The 18,004-nt window shown below is 37.9% G+C and overlaps 1 protein-coding gene across 1 annotated transcript in view; it reads right to left on the reverse strand.

The window, feature by feature from the left end:
- Nucleotides 1-18,004, reverse strand: part of LOC124618131 (serine/threonine-protein phosphatase 6 regulatory ankyrin repeat subunit C-like) — a 278,501-nt gene that overhangs the window by 215,510 nt on the left and 44,987 nt on the right. Inside the window, exons 3-4 of the mRNA XM_047145320.1 lie at nucleotides 17,572-17,778; nucleotides 1,993-2,292 (exon numbers count right to left, since the gene is read on the reverse strand). Coding sequence (XP_047001276.1) covers nucleotides 1,993-2,292; nucleotides 17,572-17,778 — 507 coding nt within the window. The remainder of the gene's footprint in view (nucleotides 1-1,992; nucleotides 2,293-17,571; nucleotides 17,779-18,004) is intronic.

The raw sequence follows: 18,004 nt of genomic DNA on the forward strand, positions 1-18,004 counted from the left end.
ATGATTGGGTTTGTGAATTTTGGGAAATCACCTGCCGCCCTACCTAAAACCTCTTTCCTCATTACCTTAGCCAGCTTCATCCTGACCCACAACTTCTTCACTTTTGAAGGCCAGACATACCAACAATTAAAGGGAACAGCCATGGGTACCAGGATGGCCCCCTCGTATGCCAACCTATTCATGGGTCGCTTAGAGGAAGCCTTCCTGGTTACCCAGGCCTGCCAACCCGAAGTTTGGTACAGATTTATTGATGACATTTTCGTGATCTGGACTCACAGTGAAGAAGAACTCCAGAATTTCCTCTCCAACCTTAACTCCTTTGGTTCCATCAGATTCACCTGGTCCTACTCCAGATCCCATGCCACTTTCCTTGACGTTGACCTCCACCTGTCCAATGGCCAGCTTCACATGTCCGTCCACATTAAACCCACCAACAAGCAACAGTACCTCCATTATGACAGCTGCCACCCATTCCACATCAAACGGTCCCTTCCCTACAGCCTTGGTCTTCGTGGCAAACGAATCTGCTCCAGTCCGGAATCCTTGAACCATTACACCAACAACCTGAAAACAGCTTTTGCATCCCGTAACTACCCTCCCGACCTGGTACAGAAGCAAATAACCAGAGCCACATCCTCATCTCCTCAAACCCGGAACCTTCCACAGAAGAACCCCAAAAGTGCCCCACTTGTGACGGGATACTTTCCGGGACTGGATCAGATTCTGAATGTGGCTCTCCAGCAGGGATACGACTTCCTCAAATCCTGCCCTGAAATGAGATCCATCCTTCATGAAATCCTCCCCACTCCACCAAGAGTGTCTTTCCGCCGTCCACCTAACCTTCGCAACCTCTTAGTTCATCCCTATGAAATCCCCAAACCACCTTCCCTACCCTCTGGCTCCTACCCCTGTAACCGCCCCCGGTGTAAAACCTGTCCCATGCACCCTCCCACCACCACCTATTCCAGTCCTGTAACCCGGAAGGTGTACACGATCAAAGGCAGAGCCACGTGTGAAAGCACCCACGCGATTTACCAACTGACCTGCCTACACTGTGAAGCGTTCTATGTGGGAATGACCAGCAACAAACTGTCCATTCGCATGAATGGACACAGGCAGACAGTGTTTGTTGGTAATGAGGATCACCCTGTGGCTAAACATGCCTTGGTGCACGGCCAGCACATCTTGGCACAGTGTTACACCGTCCGGGTTATCTGGATACTTCCCACTAACACCAACCTGTCAGAACTCCGGAGATGGGAACTTGCCCTTCAGCATATCCTTTCTTCTCGCTATCCCCCAGGCCTCAATCTCCGCTAATTTCTAATTTCAATTTGCCGCCGCTCATACCTCACCTGTCTTTCAACTTCATCTTTGCATCTGTACATCTGCCCCGACTGACATCTCTGCCCAAACTCTTTGCCTTTACAAATGTCTGCTTGTGTCTGTGTATGTGTGGATGGATATGTGTGTGTGTGCGAGTGTATACCTGCCTTTTTTTCCCCCTAAGGTAAGTCTTTCCGCTCCCGGGATTGGAATGACTCCTTACCCTCTCCCTTAAAACCCATATCCTTTTGTCTTTCCTTCTCCTTTCCTCTTTCCTGACGAGGCAACCATTGGTTGCGAAAGCTAGAATTTTGTGTGTATGTTTGTGTTTGTTTGTGTGTCTATCGACCTGCCAGCGCTTTTGTTTGGTAAGTTTCATCATCTTTCTTTTTAGACATATATATATATATATATATATATATATATATATATATATATATATATATATATATATAATGTCATTGTTATTACTTCAACTTGCTTAATATTTTAACAGTGTGGGCCTACTTAGCTGTTTCTTCACTTTTCAGGAAAATGACAAAAAGTCACTGGAGCATGCTATAGTTAGTACCATAAGTTAGCAAATACAAAGCAGCTGTTGATATATATTGTTTATTCCGTATGAGAAGTGATCTGGAGGAATAATAGTATCATCAACATACACACCTCACTTCTTGGAAACTCTGCTGTTAACATTAATGGAGTCTGACCATACTTGTCTCTGCAGTCAACAGGGAGACATTTCTGATCTAGTAGATATTTCACCATTTGATTATCCCCAAGTTCAGCAGCATGATGAAGAACAGTTTTTCCTTGGAGGTCCTGAGAGTCAATTGGAATACCTGACTGCTGCAGAATTTTAAAAGTTTCTAGGGACTGAGAGCGAGAAGCAAGGTGCAGTGCCGTCTCACCCATAAAATTTCTAGCCTGGAGATCAGCTCCAGATGAGACCAGGTACTGCAAAACCTGTATGCAAAAAGTACTGTTTCACTTATGAATTAGGTAGAGGTCACATGATATATTTATCTAAAAAATAACTATAACACAAACAAACTATAAGATTCTGGACAAAATTTTTGTTAAGTTCTGATTCCCTTTTTCCAATAATATTTATAATTGAATTAAACCTAAGGTGACTGTTCTAATCATAACATAATATGTCAAGAGTGATAGCAATCAACCAATAAACTGAAAATAGGAGTGTACTATTAAAAATATTTTCACATAATATTTTAAGTTAGTCTCTCTGTGCAATATATTTTACAATAATAGAAAATTACTAATGAACAGAATAAATTGGTTTAGATAATGTTCTTACATATTAATGTGCAGTCTCTTAAAAACAAAGTTAATGAACTTCAGTATTGGCTGGAAAATCTAAACTGTACTGTTATTTCAATAAATGAACACTGGCTTAGCAATGAGGAATTAAAATTAAGTGTACCATTTGGATATGAATTGGCAAGCAGCTACTGTAGAACAACTATTAAACATGGTGGTGTATCTGTGTATGTTAAAAATAGTGTGAACCTAATCTATGAAGTTATAGAAGTAAGTGGATTGTGCATAGAAGCAAAATCTGAAGCTGCAGCCATAACGTTGCCAAACCAGTAAATTATAATAGCATCAGTACCCAACCCCCCCCCCCCCCGCCCCGCCCCCCTCCCCCTCCCAAAAAAACACAATGAAGATGTGTTTGTGGAGCTTCTGGAGAAACTGATACTCTTGCTACGCATATGTCTGCTTGTGTCTGTATATGTGTGGATAGATATGTGTGTGTATGAGTGTATACCCATCCTTTTTTCCCCACAAGGTAAGTCTTTCCGCTCCTGGGATTGGAATGACTCCTTACCCTCTCCTTTAAAACCCACATCCTTTCGTCTTTCCCTCTCCTTCCCTCTTTCCTGACGAAGCAACCGTTGGTTGCAAAAGCTAGAATTTTGTGTGTATGTATGTGTCTGTTTGTGTTTCTATCGACCTGCCAGTGCTTTCATATGCTAAGTCACATCATCTTTGTTTTTAAATATATTTTTCCCACGTGGAATGTTTCCCTATTATTTTCACTGAGTTTGATAGAAATACAGTCTTTGTGCACTCTCGGTTGTCCTGTTTCCCTTATAACAATATTCCAAATTGTTTAATTTTGTTATCAGAGGTGCTAATCTCAGACATAATGCACATACTTCTGGACTTTTTAATAACTTTTCTTAATACAGTGTAGTAGTTTTTTTAGTGTTTGACTGTTTCTGTATCATTATTCTTTATAGCTATAAGATACATTTCCCTTTCCTGTTTATAAGATATTTGTATCCCTTTATTAAGCCATGGTCTTTTAGATGGTTTCTTATAATTATATTTTTCTTAGAGAAACTGTTTTCAGGTGTACTGACAAAGGTATCACAAAATACGTTAAATTTTAAATTAGCATCAAGTTCCCCCTACGCCTTGTAACACCACAGTTAAGATCCTAAATATTTTTTTCTGATTAATTATGCTTTATATAAAGTATGTTTTCTTCAGTACGTAATCTTTGATATGCTGTTAAAATGTAGAATGATATTCACTGTATTTTCTCTTCACTGTTAGAATACTTTTCATCATTTGGAGGAGGAAGACTTTGATTATATGTAATTTTTTGTTGATTTACTAATATGTGTAAATGAAAGGATTTTGTGAAAGGTATTGATATACAACTATGTATATGCTTATTAACACTTAGGACTTTTCAATTGTATAAATGAAAACTTGGTAAGCTTCCCCTCTGGAATGAAAGTGAGTTAGCGCACGCAAAATGAGGTTGGTGCAAGGGAAAAGGTGGAACAATACAGTCAGAGACTAGCAACCAAACAGTCGGCAGCTAGTAATTTGAAGGTGCATTGTGCAGGTGCTGAGTGAGGCGTTCAGTGCTTGGAGATTTTATGGAAAAGCCTCGGGTGGATGAATGGCTCTAATACATTGCTCTGTTGCTGGAAAATCCCATAAAAGCTGATGATCATCACCAAGAAGAAAATAACAGAGCACATCACTTCCAATGGAAAGTCCACCTGTTTTTATGTACTTGCCACCAGCCTTGCACAACCACTTCATCAGAGAGGAGGAAAGGCACATCTAGTACATGAAAATATAAGCTAATTCATGTTAAATTCATGTACCTACCTTGAATTGTTTCCTATCATGATACCTCTTAGGATCCTCTCCTTTTGAACAATGATTTCGAAGTGCCCTGAGTATGAGAACTGATAATCAAAAACAAGTGTTTGATTACTTTTGCTTGAAATTGAGTGCAAAAAGTTGCCTAAAATTACTGCAGATTTTGTTGAAGTTGAGGGAGGAAGTAAGTGTTGCTTTCATGAAAGCCTCCCTAGTAATTGAACTGCTTCAGTTTAAAGTTTTTGTGGTTTTAATGATTATTTGCTTAAATGCTGGCTATCAATGATTGTGCTGATGACAAACAGTTAACAAGTTATGTTGAAGTTAGTTAAAGTAAATGTTTTCAAAAGTAGATTTGAAATTCAGTATCTGGCAAAAATATTTACTGCATTAACTGTTGAAAAGGCATATAAGGTGAGTCAAATTTATGAAAGAGTATTACCAAAGTTTACTGATTTTAATTTGCTTCAGAAAGTGTGTCCAGTTAGTTTTATAATAGCAGTCAATATTAAGGGCTTTCCCCACTGAAAGTTGTTCAAAATGCTTAAGTTACTAGATTAATCAATATACCAACTGCTTTTAAAGTTTATGTTGAGTTTTGTGCACATTGTGTGATAAAAAGTGTAATATCAGATTGGGAGCCCCCTACTTACTGTTTTTATTACTGAAGGTAAATCTACTATGAGTGTCCTTGTTCACAAAAACAGTTACAACATTTCTTACTGAGGAATTGTGAATCTTAATGCAAGTGAATTTTAATTAAATTTGTGCTGTGTAGAAAATGTCTGATGAAATAAGACGAGGCCCATGTCCATTTCTAGTTTAGTAATGAATTGCAATTGCTGTGATGATGAAATAATTCAGGTTTGGCAAAGTATTTACTGTTGATGAGTGTTAAAGTGTCATTTGTGTTTGTGAGATCTCGAATATCTCACAATAACTGCTTTTATCCACTATAACATTTTTCTGTTTGTGATAGCATTCATTGCACTTTCGTAGGAAAGGAGACTGGAATAGAAGGGAGAACCAACAGAGGTACTCAAAGTACCTTTTGCCACACACTGTCAGGTGGCTTGTGGAGTATGGATGTAGATGTAGATATAGATGCAGGTGGTGTTTTTCCACCAAAACTATTTACTTTCCTTTAAAAGAAATGTTTCACATTTCTATGCCTACTTAGGCTGGTGACCATATTCCTTTTCATTTGAATAAATTTGATTAGTTAAAAAAATTATCTAAATTTGATCTGACACTTTCTGTTGTTTTACATAACTTTAATTTCAAGTCTGATAAGCAAAAATCCTTTAGGCATTTCATGGTTAAATTTGTAAAAATCGTCCCAGAGGGTAACATTATACTGTATGCAAATACCAAACTTGCATATTATCTAGATGCTGACATAGCAAAATGGTGCAGTGATAGTGTTATAACCTCATCCCAGTCTAACTGTTGCAAGCTTTTGAAGTGTTGGCAGAAGAGCCAACACTGTGTTGCTAGAGGAGGCCGAAATGCACACTTCTAAGCTCACGCAGATTAGCGTGAGGTCTGGAACAGTTAAAGGATTTGAGTCTAGCAAATAAAGTACGTAGTTGTTAGAATACTTAACTTTAATCCACAATTGCAGAACACCTCTCGTTACTGTACAAGCTTCACAATATTAATTATCAAATGCTATGGCGCCTTGCTAGGTCGTAGCAATTGACATAGCTGAAGGCTATGCTAACTATCGTCTCGGCAAATGAGAGCGTAGTTGTCAGTGATCCATCTTTGGCTAAGTCAGCTGTACAACTGGGGCGAGTGCTAGTAAGTCTCTCTAGACCCGCCGTGTGGCGGCGCTCGGTCTGCGATTACTGACAGTGGCGACACGCGAGTCCGGCGTATACTAATGGACTGCGGCCGATTTAAAGGCTACCACCTAGCAAGTGTGGTGTCTGGCGGTGACACCACAGCTTTCCATAAAATTTCCAATTGTTATATAATTAACTGAACACACTATTTTGAAGGACTGTTTCACATTTCTGTATGGAACTATTTCGTATATGGTAACTAGCATTGCATCATGACCAGACTGACCATTCTTAACAGGAAAAGTTTTTGTTTGATTAAATTTATCTTTGTCTATAAAAACATTATTTATCAGTGCGCTGCTTTCCTGTACTGCCTGAGTAGGAAAACCAAATTGGTGTCAAATTAAAAAAGCAAGTAACACTTCAAGGTCAAGGTTTCCATCAGAATCTTTCAGAAAATCTACATTTAAATCCCCACAAACAATAATTTACTCCCCTCCCTCTGACAGATATCACAACAAAGAATGCAAGTTTTTCAAAAATAGCTGAATATTTTCTAATGGGGACCTATACACAGCTACAATTATAAAAGTACCATTATTTGGTTTAAGATCACGTGCATATGCTTCTCTATGTTGCTCTATTCAAAAATTTTTTTATTTTCTAAATTTTTCACACTATGATAAATTTTAACATATATGGCAACTCCTCCCCTCTCCATAGTGTCTCTACTTACACATGTTGAAGGCCTGTATCCACATACATTTACCTTTTCCACATTTGTGACTATATAATATTCAAACAGGTGTAGTACATCCATTCCACCCTCAGTTTCTAAATCTTTTAGAATCTTATTTTTCACTGTGCATTTATGAGAACTTTATGACATATTAACATTGTCCTTTATTGTAATTTTATGAAAATCTTGTGATATTTTAACATGTCTAGAATCTTCCTGTCTGTGCTTCTCATTAAGCTTAATTTAATTCTATGTTGAATCATTGGAGACTGATCTTAGCCTAAAAAAGAGGTACTCCAATAATGAGTTTCAGTGTCCCCCCACCCCCACCCCCTTAAAGATTTTCCTATCATCTCAGCCAGTTTTCTCTGAAACGATACAAGGCTTATTCACTTCCACAATCTTGACCAATGCAATATTAGCCATATTCTAGAGATTTGTAATTTCAGTAAAGATGCCATCAGTATTGCTGTAATAATTATATTTTTCAAGCTTGGGTCCACAGCCACATTCAGTTTCAGGAAAATACCTTCACTCGAGAAATTGCTGCAATATATGGTAATGTTAACAAAATATGTACAAATGGATGGCCATTTCTGTGAGAGAATGAATTGTTGTTGTTAGTTTCCAGTGTTGTCCAAATGGAATGAAGACTGTTCCATATGGCCAAGCCATACCCACCCATTTCTCTGCCACCTTTGCACCAAGTTACTTCACGATAACAACTATGTGAACTCAGATGCTGAATACAAAAAGAAGAAAATTCATTCATTCGTTCATTCATTCACAAATTATGTTCTGTAAATCCCACCATGAAGTTAAGAATCTTCAGGGATCAGTAAGAAGTCTAGTTATACATTAACAGACAGAAGCAACCACTGCAAACTATAACTTTAAAGTATACAAACAACAAATTATTAACTCTACTGACCTACTCGCACTGACAACTTTCGTCATTTCTATGCATATTAGGATAAAAACAGCAGGACTGAAAAAAGACATTGCTACACTAACTTTACTCAGCTGCTGTTTTTATTTAATACTTGGAACAAAGCGTTTAGAAGTTTACAAAGAACATAATCAGCTGTTTGTATACTGGCAGAGTAAACGCATGTTTAATATAAACATTAAAGTCATGTGAAATTTATTTTCCTGAGTCCAAATTGTCTGATAAATTTTAGGAGTGGGAATTTACAATCTCCTACCTGATGTTTGCTGGTAACCTATTATAAACTATAGCAACAAAAATGTAAAATTCCTTTCTAACCCTACACAGTAAAGTGTGGTCTACATGGAAGGTTCCCCCCCCCCCCCCCCCCCCCCACCCCAACCCCGTCTAGCATTGTGGTTTTGAATTACACAGTTCATAATTAATTCACTCTTGTCATTAACTACAAATCCACTTCATAGTGGTTGCAAAGTGTAGACATAGATACCATTACAAAGTATTGTCAGAATAATTGTAAGAATCCCTAGATCACTAAAGATATTACTGTAAGATGTGTTGTGGGTTTAATAAATTCACTTTATTGCAACATTTGAAACTATAGTTAAGATGGCGGTGAGTGTAGATGTGGTAGTAAATCACTCCATAAATTGCGAGTATTTAGCATCTTTAAGGTGCATATTATGTGACAAAATTGTGTCAAGTGGTATTAGAACATGCTCGGTGATGCATACATGGTATCACTCAGATTGCTTCGCGAAAATAAATCAAGAAAACCTTTCATGTGCTTGTGGAACAAACTGTAATGGACATTTGGCCGCAACTGAAATGTACCATGCAAATCGTGAACTTATAGTATTAGAAACACAGCAGAATGAACTGAAAGCAACAAGAGAACATGTTCAGTTGTTGGAAAAAATGGTTAAAAGCCTATCTGATCCACCACTTGAAGAACTCAGACAATTTCAGGAGCAAAATGAACCAAAGGAGTGTGCAAAACCTAAATCTGCTTCAAACGATTTTAAAGTTCCATTAAGAAACAGATTTTGGTGCCTCATTACAGATTGTGAAGTTAATAATGACGATTCTGGCAACCTGTACCAAGATTACTTATCTGAATTGGTGGGTAGTAAACGCAAAATGTCAGAAAAACGTAACTGCCATGACGATGCAAATAAAATGACGAAAATAAACTTTAATAGGCCTACAGTTTTGCTTGCTGACAGCCACGGAAGAGGAGTTGCGGGTATTCTTTGCCTCCAGCAAGATCTCTCTGTTACAAGTGTTGTGAAACATGGAGTGGGTCTGACAGAAGTTTTAAAAGACTGTAAAAACTATAACTGCATGTCCCAAAGTGAATGTAGAGTAATAATGGGCAGCACAAAACATGTGTATAAGAATGAACTAATAGTGGCAAACAGTTTGTTAAGAAATGTGCTATGTACCTTAGTGAATCAAAACGTGACCAAGGTAGGCATACCACACATGTATGATCTTACTGAATCGTCTTGTGTGAACAGAGAGATCCAAAAAGCAAACAGGATGTACAAAAAGATCTGCAAGGCCACTACAAATGTGTTTTCCTTAATATTGATGACCTGGAGAGAAAGCACTTCACTACACATGGAATGCATTTAAATAAATGGGGTAAACTGCTACTCAGCCAGAAGATCAAGGTATTAGTGGAAAGTGTTTCTACTAGAAGTTAAAAATGTAATCCAATCCCATTGCCGATGGTGAAGGAGAGCTGCAATATATCATGCCTGCCAACTACTCCAGCTGCTGCAGTAACACAACTTGAAGAAACATTGATTACAGAGGAACGTGTTGGGAGAGAAGCAGGTATATTAACAGCTACAACAGTTGGAACAACACAGTAAGGAACAGAGAAAACAGAAACAGCAAGGGCGGTAGCATACTCAGCTACAAAAACTATTGTTCCATTAAGTGCTACAAGTATCCATTCTGCAGCAACATCTGAACTACCCACAAGAGGAACCCAGTCATCGAGATCAAGACATGAACATGAAGAAGGGAAGAGAGTTCAACAAGCAGTAGCAGTGTCAAGTGTTGTGGGTAAGCGAAAAACAGTTCCTCCTCTCCGTCTAAATGATTTTTTACTCAAAGTCAGCAAGGAGAAGAAGCTCATAAGGTACATAATGCAGGAGATTTAATAGCCCCTCACCATAATGGTACATCTGCGAGGAAAGACAAGCTGGATCTTAAAATATAATATCTTAACATTCAGGGAGTGAGGGATAAGGAACTTATTGTCAATAATCTTTGAACAGAAAATGGGTTTGATATTTTGTGTCTGAGTGAGCAACGGGCTACTGAGAGTGACCTAACATTTGTTAAATTTGATAATTATAATATAGCCAATAGCTACTGCAGAAAATTGCATTTAAGAGGTTGTGTAGCAAATCTATGTTAACAAGTCACTTAGATGTTCAATCAATAGATTGGATCTAGATTTTTGTGTGGCAAACTGAACTTGGAAGCAGCTGGTGTAGTTTTCGACAGTTTTAAGTTATTGGTAATATCCCTGTACAGATCACCTAAGGGCATCATCAGTGTATTTCTAGAGAAACTGGACCAGCTGTTACATGTACTTGGCAAAACTAGATGGATAACTTGTGATATTGTAATAGTTGGTGATCTGAATTCAGATTTTGATGTAACAACACATAACTGTAGTGTCACTGGACTTCAAAATCTACTAAGATAATCCAACTTACACTGTGTCAATAACAGGCCTACAAGAGAACTGTCTTGACAATATTTTTGTGAATTTTAAAACAACAGATGAATCATGTGATGTGTCAGAGTTTGCATTTTCTGATCATAGTTCTGTAACATTAAATTATAGAAGTAGGTTCCCTCCTGATAAGACTAGTATAACTAAGCCCGTTCCAAAAATTGTGATCACCAGACCTGTCTCAGATGAAAAAATTCATAGATTTTATAATTCCCTTGCTGACAGAGACTGGTTTGGCCAGTGTTATGGAGACACACCCTATACTTTAAGTAACAATTTGCCAGCAAATATATTATTTGATAGGTTTTTGAAAGTATTTTTGGCACACTTTAATAATTGCATTCCAACAAAGAAATTTGAAGTAGGCTTAACTGATTGAGTCCTGAAAACCAAAGTTCCAAAAAGACAAAATATGTGGTATACAGAAAATCTGATCACTTTGAAAAGCCAAGATATGTTGTTGCACAATGTTTATTGTAGATTGAAGACTAATCAAGCTAAACTAGCCAATGCTACATGTAGGAATGAATATAAAAAAGCGATCGTAGAAGCCAAAAAAGCACACAATCTCAGAAGTATTGAGAAATCCATCAACAAGCGCAAAGCTGCTTGGAAGCTAATAAATAGTGTCGCTCAAGATGACAGAAATGTTACAATTAATATCTCTCCCCAAAAACTCAATGAGTATTTTGTTAAATTAGTTGAAGAAGTAGGAACTAGTATTGCTAAACTCAAAATCAGTTCATCACAGTTACTGTCAAAAAATAGTTGTAGATCATCAACAAATACAAGTATCTTCAGTTTCTCTGAAGTCTCACCAGAGTTTGTATTAAGAATAGTGAAACAGTTAAAATCAACAGACAGTCTATACATATATGACTTATCCTGTAACATACTGAAGAAAGTCATAGGCAGTATAGTGTACCCCTTAACACATTGTATAGACAAAAGTCTAGCTGAAGGATATTTTCCTGATGACCTTAAACTGTCTAGGGCAGTTCCAGTTTATAAAAGAGGGGATAAAGACTCTGCCATAAGTTACCAGCCAATTTCCATTGTCCCATCTTTTTTGAAAGTTCTGGAATGCACAATTTACAAACAATTATCTGATTACTTTGATAATATAGGAATTATTAGTGGATCTCAATATGATTTTAGGAAAAACATGTCAACAATTGATGCAATAGATGCTGTTGTAAAATGCATCCATCAAGTATTTAAGAATAAAGACTTTGCCGAAATCACTTTTTGTGACCTAAGCAAAGTCTTTGACTGTGTAGAACATACACTACTACTTGAAAAATTGGACTTCTATGGTGTTAGAGGTAATAGTCTTAAACTTCTTCTTCTTCTTCTGCTTTTACGGCCTCATTGGACCACTTCAGTCAATCATTTCTGGTCCTCTTCTTTGGTATTTTCCCCTTCCGAGTGGCCCAGTATCTCTTCATTCGTTCTGATGCTTTTCGTCGTTCCTTATCTGTAAATACCCTTCTCATTGTATGTCGTTTGTCAATTTTTGGTTTAAATCTTATTTCTGTGTCCCTCAACTTCTTTAAATTTGGCGTTTTGTTCTGCAAATCATCCAGAGTTATTCCCAGTTCTTCCATATCCTCTCTTATTTCCTTAAGCCATCCTCCTTGTTGTTTCAAATTCCAGAGTTTCTCAATAATTTTCCTTGATAATCTGGTTTCTGGTGTCCTCAGAATGTGACCACAAAAAGAGATCCTTTTCTTTCGTATAGTATCAGTGATGGGCTCCAGTTCTCTGTATACCACTTCATTTGGAACTATCCGCCATTGCCCAGCTTTTTGATATTTCTTATTTATGCATGTTCTAGCAATTCTTCTCTCTACTTTTAAAATTTTGTCAATTCTGTTTTTCTGGGTGACTTTAAAAAGAGTTTCACTTCCGTATGTAACCTCTGGTTGAACCACCGTCTTGTAATGTTTTAATTTTGTTTTAATTGATAGACATTTTTTATTGTACGTAGACTATGTTAGTTTTTGAGCTTTTATCATTTTATTAGTCCTTGCTCGCCATGCAGGTTTCTCGTCCAATTTATGTGTTATAATTTCACCCAGGTATTTAAATTGTTTCACTATTTTAATTTCCCTATTATTCACTGTGATGTGATCTATTACAAGTGGATCCGTTACCATTATTTCAGTCTTTTCAAATGATATCTGGAGTCCTAATTTTTGTGCTATATTTTGTAAGCTTGTTATTTGTTTCGTGGCTTCCTGAATATTATTAGCTAGTAATGCTAGGTCATCAGCAAATCCCAAGCAATTTAGGTTTATTTTATCTTTCTTAGTTCCAATTTTAATATTCATAGGATTTTCCTTGTACCATTCTCTCATTACATATTCAAGAGCACAATTGAATAGCAATGGTGATAAACAATCTCCCTGTCTCAACCCTGCTTTAATCATAAATGGTTCAGATATTTCTCCTCTAATTTTACTTTGGATTTGGTGTTTGTTAAGGTTAACTGTATCATTTTTATCCATTTAGGATGAAGTCCAAAATTCCTTAATATTTTCATCATTGAAGATCTATGGATGCAATCATACGTCTTTTTGAAATCTACAAAGGTTATGACTAGTTGTTTTTGCCTTCTTTTGTAGACATCCATAACTAACTTCAAGGTGATTATCTGTTCTGGGCAGCTTCTCCAGGATCTAAATCCTCCTTGATATTCTCCCAGTTCCAGTTCTAATTGATCTTTACAGCGGTTGTATAGTATTCTTGACATGATCTTATACGTGCAGTCCAAAAGGGAAATTCCTCTATAGTTGTCTGGATTTGATTTTTCTCCATTCTTATGTAATGGATGTCTTGTCGTGTCTCACACTTAAAAGAACTGTAACTTTTATTGGGGAAATTATTTTCTTAACAAGACACTACTACTAAAATTTATAGAATATGCACATGTAGTTCATAACTGTTGGAGTACATTATGCACGACACTGTTAAGCTTCCAGAAATTCTCAGAAATATACATTTAATCACTTATATATACACTGATATAGAGGGTAACTATCATTAAAGTACTGTATATTCCTTTTATTTACATAGGGTAATATTAACAGCCAAAATTAGCAGGAAGGCCACTACTTCAAAAAAATAATGCAGCTTTATTTATGTAAACATCTGCTGTTTATCTTCTGTGGCTAGCTTAATATTTACAGGGTCATATTGATATTTATCTAACAAGTAAGAACACCAAGAATGCTGCAAGAACAGAGACCTGACTACAATGAACATTGTTAATTTTCATGCAACTAACAGTAATTTTCCATTCATGAACCTTGATAATCAGAAAATTTGTAATGGAGAATTAGTGATATACCATTTTAATTCTCTTTTAGTTTTGTGGGGATTCCCAGTGTCTTGCCTAATACACTCCTGGAAATGGAAAAAAGAACACATTGACACCGGTGTGTCAGACCCATACTTGCTCCGGACACTGCAAGAGGGCTGTACAAGCAATGATCACACGCACGGCACAGCGGACACACCAGGAACCGCGGTGTTGGCCGTCGAATGGCGCTAGCTGCGCAGCATTTGTGCACCGCCGCCGTCAGTGTCAGCCAGTTTGCCATGGCATACGGAGCTCCATCGCAGTCTTTAACACTGGTAGCATGCCGCGACAGCGTGAACGTGAACCGTATGTGCAGTTGACGGACTTTGAGCGAGGGCGTATAGTGGGCATGCGGGAGGCCGGGTGGACGTACCGCCGAATTGCTCAACACGTGGGGCGTGAGGTCTCCACAGTACATCGATGTTGTCGCCAGTGGTCGGCGGAAGGTGCACGTGCCCGTCGACCTGGGACCGGACCGCAGCGACGCACGGATGCACGCCAAGACCGTAGGATCCTACGCAGTGCCGTAGGAGACCGCACCGCCACTTCCCAGCAAATTAGGGACACTGTTGCTCCTGGGGTATCGGCGAGGACCATTCACAACCGTCTCCATGAAGCTGGGCTATGGTCCCGCACACCGTTAGGCCGTCTTCCGCTCACGCCCCAACATTGTGCAGCCCGTCTCCAGTGGTGTCGCGACAGGCGTGAATGGAGGGACGAATGGAGACGTGTCGTCTTCAGCGATGAGAGTCGCTTCTGCCTTGGTGCCAATGATGGTCGTATGCGTGTTTGGCGCCGTGCAGGTGAGCGCCACAATCAGGACTGCATACGACCGAGGCACACAGGGCCAACACCCGGCATCATGGTGTGGGGAGCGATCTCCTACACTGGCCGTACACCACTGGTGATCGTCGAGGGGACACTGAATAGTGCACGGTACATCCAAACCGTCACTGAACCCATCGTTCTACCATTCCTAGACTGGCAAGGGAACTTGCTGTTCCAACAGGACAATGCACGTCCGCATGTATCCCGTGCCACCCAACGTGCTCTAGAAGGTGTAAGTCAACTACCCTGGCCAGCAAGATCTCCGGATCTGTCCCCCATTGAGCATGTTTGGGACTGGATGAAGCGTCGTCTCACGCGGTCTGCACGTCCAGCACGAACGCTGGTCCAACTGAGGCGCCAGGTGGAAATGGCATGGCAAGCCGTTCCACAGGACTACATCCAGCATCTCTACGATCGTCTCCATGGGAGAATAGCAGCTTGCATTGCTGTGAAAGGTGGATATACACTGTACTAGTGCCGACATTGTGCATGCTCTGTTGCCTGTGTCTATGTGCCTGTGGTTCTGTCAGTGTGATCATGTGATGTATCTGACCCCAGGAATGTGTCAATAAAGTTTCCCCTTCCTGGGACAATGAATTCACGGTGTTCTTATTTCAATTTCCAGGAGTGTATTTGAACAACTCCAATCAGTGTCATAGACAAGGAACCAAGGTCTACAATGAAACTGTTTCTGAATCTAGTGTGGTGGTTGTGTAAATCAAAGTTCAAACTGAACTCCTATTATTAAATGTTGTTTTACCAGCCATGTGCAGCTGCAACTCAAATAAAATTTCACAGTCAGGTTGAAACAGAGAAAGCTGAAATTTTGCTATGATAATTTTTTGATCCACTGATTTAAATGGTATATTTAGTCTTTCTGTAAACCCTATTAATTAAAAGTAACCACTTATAACAAAACCCTGAATCCACTCTTTACAGTGAGCTATTTAAGCTTTCCTAAAAGTAATTATCTTAAGAAATGACTGTAATCAAATGGCAAACATATCCAAAACTACTGTTGCCTTTTATGCTGTTATGACTGTTAGATTCCCAAGTGTGACATTATAACTTTGTTGTTCCAATTGTTCTAGAGTAAATGATATCCTTAGCTACTTAATTAAAATTATTTGTTTATTTGTTTGTTTACTGTCCTTATAACAATCAGTTTCCAGACATTGTCATAGATTTTAGTTCACATACACAAGGGTTTGGTTAATGTACATATGTGCACACACTGATATAAATAGTGAAGGTCAGAAATTATGCTATATACACTGTTGTGCACAGAGACTTTACAGCTTGAAATATAAATGCATACATTGATAAAGTGTGTGAAGATAAGAAATTATCATTTTTGTGTTGCAAAAACAAACTTATGCTATACATACTGTTTTGCAAAGAGATATTACAACTTCCTCTGAATAAGGTTTTTTTTTATTAATAAATGTAGAAGTTTATTCTTTAAAGTATTTAAATTAACTGTCTTGATGCCAGATGGAAGTCTATTATAAAAGAGGATTCCAGTTGTATGTGGATTACAGTCTGCAGCCTTTTCTTTACTTGTAATTCTGCGAAAAATTTTCTCTTCCACTTGTATTTTACCTATATGCGTTTGTTACATTATATTCTGAAGTTTGTTTCACAAACATTATTGCATGTGGAATGTACATAGAGTAGATATATGTATTTCAAATTTTCTGAAGATTTCTCTACAAGGCTCTCTCCTGTTTGCATTAGCTACCACTCTTACTGCCTTTCTTTTTCTTTATAAGGCCTATCTCACCCCAAAATATTCTGAGTCCATGTGAAGTAAGCACTCAGGCCAGAACTATGTTACAAGTCGTGAAAGTTCACACACCACTCTTAACATGCTAATGTTTCCTTGAAAGTCTGTATTCCAAAATCCTAGCAGTAACATCTATGTAACAAGTTCACAAAATAAGTGCATGTCTGTAGCCTGTATTCACAAGCTCAGTGTATCTGTGTGACGTAGTTAACATATCAAATTGAACTAGTGACTAGTATTAATTTTAAGAGCTTTTTCCTTGAGACAATGTGTGAATAATTCAGACTTTGGCCACCTATTGTTTTGACTTAGACATACATTTATTTGTACTATTTTATCAAGAAGTTTGATGTGTTCACTGCCAGTATAAACTGAAGCCAATGTCATGATATTATGTGGTAAGAATTCATATACTAAAGTGCACTGTGTTTAACTTTCCAGTGTCATACTGTTTTGTAGGATTGTGAAAGTGACTGCCTGTAACCAGTCTTTAATATGAAGACCGAAACTGGTTATCATATTGCCGAAAGTGGCAATAAATGTGGAAAAAGTCATGTTATTTAAAAGTTGTGTGATGTATATTACTGCATTATTTCCCATAACACTGTTATTCAATGAACTTTCTTCAATAAGACGCTTAGAATAGAATAAAGGCTTCAAATAGGCACCTCACAAGGTGCCACACCTAACTATTTCTTTTGCCGAAGTAATAAGACATTTTCTCTCCATCATGGGTAATATATCGAATTCAAATAGCTTCGCACCATTATAACTAGCTTTGAAATGAGCAAGGGGAATGGGGAATAATTTACTGAATGCTGAAAGAATACCTGACTAGACAAAATGAAATATGAATAACTAAAAAAGTTTTTTTTTCCAGAACTTACCTCAAGATTTAAGTATGTTGGTAATGAAGCAATCAAGAGGGTTGTGTTTCCATTCTTATCACATTCTTCCAGTGGCATGCAAACCTCCTCTACCAAGAACTTAACCATTTCCAAATGTCCACAGCGTGCTCCATCCATTAAAATGGATGCACCTTCATTATCTTTAATTCTTGGATCAGCACCATTGGAAATCATTTCCCTCAGAGTCTAAAAACAAACAAAATTATAGTCTGGAACAGCCACTGGCTGTAAGTAAGGAAATTAAAGTACGTGCCAAATTTCTGAAATGACAACAGTCATCAGTAATAAAATAGAAAATTGAAGACACCAGTTTCTCAGCAATTGACAATATTCAAAGTTATATTTTAAAAACAGTCAACTGAGTCATTTCACTAAATTTAATCCTGTAAATGCTGTACTTTAATTACAATGA

Source organism: Schistocerca americana, chromosome 1, assembly GCF_021461395.2.
Source record: "Schistocerca americana isolate TAMUIC-IGC-003095 chromosome 1, iqSchAmer2.1, whole genome shotgun sequence".
Taxonomy (NCBI): Eukaryota; Metazoa; Arthropoda; class Insecta; order Orthoptera; family Acrididae; genus Schistocerca; species Schistocerca americana.